General features: G+C 29.8%; 1 protein-coding gene across 1 annotated transcript; it reads right to left on the bottom strand.

Moving 5' to 3' along the window:
* Positions 1 to 3599: 3599 nt before the first annotated feature.
* Positions 3600 to 8182, bottom strand: LOC142643694 (WAT1-related protein At1g68170-like). Its single transcript, XM_075818400.1, has 7 exons — positions 7667 to 8182; positions 7128 to 7190; positions 6915 to 7031; positions 6492 to 6747; positions 5343 to 5501; positions 5098 to 5249; positions 3600 to 4215 (listed from the first exon to the last, which is right to left on the bottom strand). The coding sequence occupies exons 1-7, from the start codon at positions 7864 to 7866 to the stop codon at positions 3927 to 3929; spliced, it is 1236 nt and encodes a 411-aa protein (XP_075674515.1). The 5' UTR covers positions 7867 to 8182; the 3' UTR covers positions 3600 to 3926.
* Between the last annotated feature and the right edge of the window lie 515 nt (positions 8183 to 8697).

Genomic DNA, 8697 nt, shown 5'->3' with positions numbered 1-8697 from the left:
TTAAGCAGGGATCAAATTAGCTAGAGTCGAGATCCTGGAAAGTTGGGTCTTTTTTGAGTTTGAACCTTGGTCTTGTCTTGGACTTGAAATAGACATCAAAACATACTCAAAACACTATGATTCTATAACTTGGTTACATACGGTTATGTTTGCCAACCTAGTCCTATGGACTTAACAAATAGTTTTACAATTAGCTTTTAAATAACATTTTTTAATACGCTATTTTTCTGTTTATTAAAACACATCTTTTATTCTTATCAAAATTTTAATTTATTTTAATTAATTTTTCTCAATTTAATAAATGGCTAAACTCTATTTGTTGAATTGTTCTTAAATTGGGTCCTAGAAGCCTCTGTTGCATCAAGTGAAATCTTACCTAATTGTCACATATTCTTCTTTTAATAATAGTTTTACTTTTAACTTTTTATTAATAGTTTTTTAATACATGGTTCTTCAATCCAAAACATATTTTGTTCTTATCAACTTTTTTTTTTTTAATTGTTGTTATCAATTTAACACACGGAAAAACTGTTTTTATTGATTTTTTTTTATCAAGTCAATACATGTTATAGGTTTCATATCCAATAACAATTTTTTAATACAGTAGTCTTTTGTTCTTATCAATTAAAATTATCAAAAAAAAGCTTTTGCTCTTGTCAACTAAAATTATATAATAAAAAAAATTCTATATACTACATCACCCTGTTGAGATAAATTTGAGTTGGCGGGAACTAAAACCTGGTGGCAAGTATATCTCTGATCATAGGCTAAAAGGAAAAGGTTGAAGAGAATTAAAATTACATAATCCAGAATTCAAAGGACTCCTATGTCCATAGGCATCCCTCTTATGCTACTTGAAGTTGAAGCCTTCAAGGTCTGTCTTCAAGCTGTTCTGTGTTTATGGTATTAGCGAGTCTATCATGAGGCTAACTATGAGCATCAGCATTACTCATTATCTCTTTTGGATTTGCACAAAATCAAACACCTCAAACTTGAGTTGTCTTACATTAGGCTCCCCATAAGCTGTGTATACCTTGCTTCCATTTCTTTCTTGTTTTTTTAATGCTAGAAATTTGGATTGTTCTTAATTATTGAATTGGAGCTACCAATCAAAAGAAACGTTCTTATGCCTCAAATAGTTCTATTTCTTATAGAATCAAAGTGATCATTTTCTTTGAAGAATTGCTATCCCTTGAAAATCAACAAGCTTTGCTTTGTCTCGAGTAAGGTGTTCAACCAAAACTACTTTTAATATTCCTTTTTTCCATTAATATTAGTGCTAACAAAACCACAATTTACTTACAACACTCATTATATTACAGTTTCATTAAATGCACAATGAAAATTAATTCATGCAGTTTATATATATATATATATATATCTAGTACATTTAGTTACTAGTAGATAATGTCCTGCACAATGGGCAAATATATTGTAATTTTATTTGACAATAATTTTGATTTTTTTAAGACCCATATTTAATACTCGTTTTGTTATACAGTATTTATGATGCTTCCCCATGCTATTGTTGAATGCTTTGAAACTCCATCTTCTTTATTCATTTTTTTTTCCTTGTCTTAGAAGTAGTTTATGACTATTGAGTGGGTTTTCTTTGCTAATCTAGATATATGAAATTTAAACTGCATAGTTCTTAAATATTTATAGGAGATATTAGAAATTTAATATTTAAAATGATAAAATTACATCTAGATGAAAACTTGACTTCATTTTTGAAACTAAACACTTCCACAATCACTCCATTCTCACCACCAAATCCCAAGATCCCAATCTCAAACACATTGTTCATTATCTAAAAAATACAAAATCATTTGTCTACTAACATAAAGAAAATGTGATCAAACAAAGAAAATTTGCTTAAAGAGAATTGGAATTGTATAGTTCTTAAATATTTATAGGAGATATTAGAAATTTAATATTTAAAATAATCAAGTTACGTCTAGATGAAAAGTAGACGTCATTTTTGAAACCGTACACTTCCATAATTACTCTATTCTCGCCACCAAATCCCAAGATCCTAATCTCAAACACATTGTTCATTATCTAAAATAATTCAACATTTATTTTTGAATTTTTGTCATCAATTTAACACACTGAAAAACAATTTTGTATAGTCTTTTGTTCTTACCAACTAAAATTATCAAAACTTTTCTTCTTGTCAGCTAAAATTATCAAAAATCCACAATAGATCACCCTATTGAGATAAATTTGAAAATCATGGTGGCATTTCTATATCTCATTTGTAAAAGGAAAAGGTAAAAGGGAATTAAAATTACTTTCACACATACATAATCCAGAGTTCAAAGGACATCTATGCCAACAGGCATTCCTCTCACGCTACTTGAAGGTCTGTCTTCAAGTTGGTTTATTATTATTATTTTAATGTTTTATAATGTTTCTAATGAGGCAAGCAATAAGCATCATCGTTTCCCATTATCACTTTTGGATTTGCACAAAATTAAACATGAGGCGTCTTACATCATAAGCAGTAGTTGCTCTAGGAATTTATTTTAGAAGGGTCATTAAGAAGCTTAAATTAAATAAAATTTAATAAAAAAAGAATTTAAATATATCGAATTATTGATAAGAAAAAAATATACAATATATGAAGTTTTACAATTTTCTTCTACGAGTTTTCATATTTTGACATTGTTACATGATAGTTCATTATCAATTATCATTATCTATTATTTTCAATATGAGTAAGTGTGACCATTTTATCTTGTTAAATTGTATGTCTCATTTAAATATATATATATATATATATATATATATATATATATATATATATATATATATATGTATATATATATTGTGGAGAAGAATATGACATTATGCAATTAGTGGAACATTAAGTGAATTTCATGGAATTGAAGAAAGTACTTTTGTAGATTCCAGTTAGCTTAATTGGTAAAGTTTCTAATGATTGTATAAGAGATCTGGAGTTCAATCCCCATCTACACTAAAAACTTATTAGTGTCTTGATTTAATTATAAAAAGCTATTATCAAAAGTGAACACCATAAGTTGAAACTTTTTATATAAAAAAATACTTTTATTTGGTAAAACTTATATCTCAGTAGCCAATTTTTTTCCCATAAAAGGAAAGCAAAGTAAATTGTTCATTTAATTAACTGAAAAAAATAAAACGAAGAAGTGTACAAGAAAGAAAATTGAATTCCATGATAATTGTGTCTTCCAAATTAAGTTTGATTAGAGTTCCTATTTGCTATGGGCCGGGGGTTCTTAAAAAATTTTGCATTAATTTGGAAACAACTCATACATGGATTAAATTGTCACATCATCAATATATAATTTAAACAGATACAAAAATTGTGATGGTGAATATTGAATGTGGATGACCTAGAAAATTCTAATTTACTAATTTCGAAAATGAATGATTAGAACTATCTATTATACTATCTATTTCAAAATGCATCTGATTTTTTCAAAAAATTCAATTTTACCATCTCAAAAGCTACTTTATCTATTATATCATATTATTTTACAACACACTCAACATTTCAACTTTTATTTTTCTATACAACACATTAAGATAATATATATCTACACAATAAAAAATACAACACAACACTATCTCTCCTCCTTTTATTAATAAGAAATTAGAGACACAATGTTATATTTTTTTTACGATTACAACTTCAAGTAATGCATGTTTTTAGCGTGTGTGGATTGTAAAATACCATTTTGGGGCTTGCTCTAAGATCTTCACAGTGAAGTTACTTTAAGAATTAGTGGGGCCTCAATTCATATCTTACACTTCTAATCCTATCAAAATCACACACAGTCAAGATTAATCTGTGTGTTCCACTTCCAAATCTATCAAAATCGCCGTGAAGACTGGGCAATTGGAACAAAAGATTTGCTTTCTGCATTGTGTTTAGAGTTTCAAAGCGTACTATTTTTCTTTTCCCCTTTTTGCCCAGGACTTTCTTCATGTCCTTTTTCAGATGTGCTGTCATCTACAGAAGCAATAGGGGTTGAAAGGTCATTGACTTTAACGCTTGCACTGTTGTTGTTATTGTCGCCATCCATAGGAGACGTAATAACAATATGGGTCAAGTCAGATTCTGGGGAGCATTCTGAGGGTGCTAGTTGAGTTATCTTCTTCATCTCCCTGCCTTTACCCCACAGCACCACGTATAACCCGCATACAATCAACGTGGCTCCTATAATGCTGTCATTTGAAAGGCAAAATCATTATTTATTTTTGGGTTCAAAATAACATATACAATGATATGAATTATCAAATACCTCATCAAAAGTTTAGCGAAAAAACAAAAAACAAAAGAGAAAGGAAATCCTTTGTTACTTGTAATTCATTTCATGATGCAATCAAAAGATGCATTTAAATAATACTAGTAATTAGGGGGAAAAAAGAAGAAGCAAGAGTGTTTCCCCAATTTTTGAACAAGTACACTCTACTAGTATTATTCTCCTTTCCGGTAAAGGATTAGCATAGGCACTATTTTAGTATTCCTTAAAATTTTCATTTCAACTATACATAAAGTTGGAGAATTTACAGAAAAGAATATGCTGAATTTAATTTGAATTTCTTTATAGAATTTCAAACCTAATTTAATCAAAATTTATTTGGCGTTGGGTTGCTGTTGTTGTCTTAAAAATATGAGTTCTAATCAGTTTAAATTACTATAGCTTAGTATTATATTATTTATAATTCTAAAAACCAAAATAAAAATATACATTCAAATGGTCTATTATACTATAAGTTAATTATTCCATTATTTTATATTAATATAAACGGGGATGAAACGATGGTAACACAATTTCATGTTTGATACATAGAGGTAATTAAGAGATTGAGTATATAATGAACTCAAATCGTCAAAAAGTCATACTTACTTTGTCTCAATATTCCAAAAGGAAATCTTTTTAAAAAAATTTAATAAATAAATTTCTTAACATACCATTTACTTTATTTATAAAATTAACAACACTCCTTCGCTTTAAGTTTAAATTAAAGAAGGTATTTTGAAAATTTGTACCCACTTTTATATGTAGTACAATAGACAATAGACATAAAAATTAAATAATGTACCTTCCAATGTGCAACTTTTCGTCTAGTATTAGAGACCCCATAATGGCAACTAAAATAAGCATTAGAGGGTTGAAGACAGAGACAAATAAAGGGCCTCTCATGTGCACGCACAATGCAATGAATGTCACCATGAGTCCAGAAGCCACAATTCCCTAAAACATGAGTCAAATTAGCAATAAATAATCAGTATTAATGTTTCTACACTAATGTTAGGTCACAAACTACAACTTGCCATTAAAACGTACCGAATAGGACACTGTAAGCAGCCTAATATTCCAACCCAACTTCCACTGACTCCAATCCCTCTCCATGCATAGGGCAAAAACAACCGCTTGGATTGTTCCCATTATACTCATCAAAGCTGTGCCGGAGTAATATGATGGATATCTTTCACTCATTTTAGCCTGTCTTCTATCAATTAATTAGTAACCCATATAAAGTAGGAAGTACTAAAATAGAAGGAACAAAATTTTGGAGACTTTTTAAAGTGGGGTTTGAAAGAAATTATTAGGTTCACCAGGAGGACCGCTGACATAGTTCTCCTTAATCTTCCAATCAATAAAATGTTATTATTTATGCAAATGTGACATCATCCGGTAGTTTTTATTTTTATTTTCTATTCCTTATGCTGATTAAGAAGCTCACACATACATTTGCATAAATGACATCATCTCATTGATCAGAAAGGACCACATCAGCAGTCCTCCTAGTGTAAATAATAATTTCTTGGGGTTTGAAAGAAAATTATTGAATTCTTCGAGAGTACCATAAATGCGTACTTCTCCCATTTCACATGAATTATGGGTCTCACCATAAATTTAATTAATGTAACTCACAGTTATGTGAGAATGAGAAGTACGCATTTAGATAACTCTGAGAGTACTCAATAATTACCTGAGTTTGAATAGAAATAAATTAAATTAAAAAAAGAGGAAGAAGCAATAAATGTTATAATAAAACAAGGAAAAAATTAACAAATACCCTAAGAGTATTTGTTAGTGAATTATTTTGAAAAACAAATTTATGGGGAAAAAAAAATTAATGTTTTGTTATGACCCATAAAATAAAAAAGAAAAGTCTAAAACCACCTAAATTTAGGCAAAATTTTTTACACTTTTAAAGTTTTTATATTGCGGTGAGTTGTCAAGAACTTTATAATTCAATGGTTATATTTTGATATTTTCATCAGAAATCTACAAGATTCAAATAACTTACTTCCAAGTATCAAATTATCAACAAAAAAAAAAAAATAGTGTGAGAGTAATGTGAAACTTTTTATGTAAGTTATAGATAACTCTAGCAAAGCTCTTTTTTCGTTTTGTTTCGAAATTTAGGGATCAATTTTTGTTTTTGATAATGATTAAGATAAATAAATAAAATAAAATAAAAATCACCTGGATGATTAACCAGAAGGCGTATGACATACAACTTCCTACAGCCAAAATACAGCCCAAAAGGCGATTACTAGAATCAGTTGCCAAGTGTCCATTCCGATCATGTTGAGAGTGATGCAACAGGTTTGTATGAGTAGACCAAATGTCAATTTCTGCGCCTTTATAGAAAGTAAGCAGCATCGCCCCACCTATTCCCATTAATGTTCCCATCACTTTTGCCTTTCCTTCTATTGTTCCCAGATTTAGCTTCTCCAACCTGTGTAGATTACAAACAAAATCTATACAAGTTACTATACAATGCTCTACTTGATTAATTTATTTGTCACCTTGGATCATATTTTACACATGTAGTAACAAATTTTTAGCATCATAAAATATATTTCTTGTCTACAATTGATTTGAGAGAGAGAGAGAGGGTTATACCCGAATGGGACTGCCAAAATGAAGGTGACGGCAGGAATAAGATTAGCTATGGCTGAAGCAAATGTTGCAGATGTCAAGGCTAGGCTCTCAATATATAAATTTTGAGCTAATGATCCCCTGGAATATTTTAGATGTCATTATTTTAGATCCTCATCATGTAGATGTAAATTAATTAGGGAACTATAATATAAGAAGAAGATGTATGAAATTTACCCAAATAGGCCACAAACAAATGATTGGAAGAGTACTACCCGTGTTAACTTTGGTCTGCTTTTCCTGCCCAAAAAATAAGAATATATATGAGTTAAAACACATCCGGATCTCTAGTACATAGATGAGTACAAAGGCAGAACCTTTAGTTAGAAAATTGCGATTTTTTTTTAATAAATTAAAATAAAAGTTATTGAATAGAATATCAACTTGTGGAGTTCCTTGAAATTTGCAGAAAGTAAGTAATATAAACAAATTTTAAAGGACCCTTGCAAACAACTTTTGAAAAGCCAAAACCTGGCAGAAAGCTTTTGAAATGGAGGAAAATATATGAAATTATAGAGGAAAAACTTAGGACCACGTTGATGGCTTTTGATGAGAATTAAGCAAATAGTCGCCAGTCACCATGCATAAAATATTATATAAATTATGATCAAATACTATGATTTGTCGACGTTGATGGCTTTTTTGGAAGAAAGAGATCTAGAAGAAATAGAATAAAATACTATATAACATGGATGGTGGAAGTGTCAAACCAGTACCTTTCAAGAACAAAAGCGAGAGGAGTGATAAAAGCTGATGCGAAAAGGAAGCGATAAGCTACAATAACCCTCAGGTTCATTCCATCATTTACGGCAAGCTTGTAGAACACATTGACCCCAGCAAATGCAAACTGGACCACCACCATTAAAATGGTCGGCTTCAATCCATGCAATACATTACACGCACTTTCCATCACCATCACCGTTGCAGCCCACTAGTTCTACCAAAATTAAACAATCTTCAGGGGGTAGAACAATACAATCAATCAATCAATCAAGAGGCAATCCTTTTCTTTCCTGTTTGTTTGGAATATTAACAAAAAAAATAGTCTTATATTCAATGCACAAATCAACCTACTTGTTTATTTTGAATGTTTCAGAAACTTGGAATATATCGGGAAAAAAAAAACAAACAAAAATGAAATTAACAGAAGGGAGCGAATGACTCGTGGGGTTGTTGTGTTTTGAAGAGAGAGAGAGTGAAGGGTGTTGTAAACCAAAGAGATGGAAGTGAATGAAGAAGTGACAGAGCTTCAGGGTATTTATTGTTATCAAGATCCTCATCACTGTACAGTTGTGCCTTTTGCCTCGCGTCATCACATGCGTATATGCTGCTTTCATCCCCTACTTATTAACTCGTGCAATTTTTAGAGAGTGTTCTTGGGTCTTTTTAGTGCGTTAGTTAGACTTCTTTCAACCTTGTTTGTTAATTAGGTTCATTTAATATAGACCGTTTTGATTTTCGTCATAAATCTTCTGTACCATTTTTTTGTATTTTATTTTATATTTTACTAATCACAACTTATCGTGTGTGTTTTTGTTTTTAATTTTAAACTTTGATTATTTTATAAAGAAAATTATACATATATATAACAAATTGCGATTGATAGAGTATAAAGTGAAATACAAAAGGTGGTACGAAAGATTTGTAAGTAAGAAAGTTTAATTTTTTTAGGATAAATTATATATTTGGTCCCTATTCTTTACACTATATTTTAATTTGATCTCTAACTTTTCAATTGTATCAATTT

This window comes from Castanea sativa, chromosome 7 (assembly GCF_040712315.1).
Source record: "Castanea sativa cultivar Marrone di Chiusa Pesio chromosome 7, ASM4071231v1".
NCBI lineage: Eukaryota > Viridiplantae > Streptophyta > Magnoliopsida > Fagales > Fagaceae > Castanea > Castanea sativa.
Note: the sequence above shows the minus strand (reverse complement) of the source record. Positions and strands in the feature narration are given on the sequence as shown.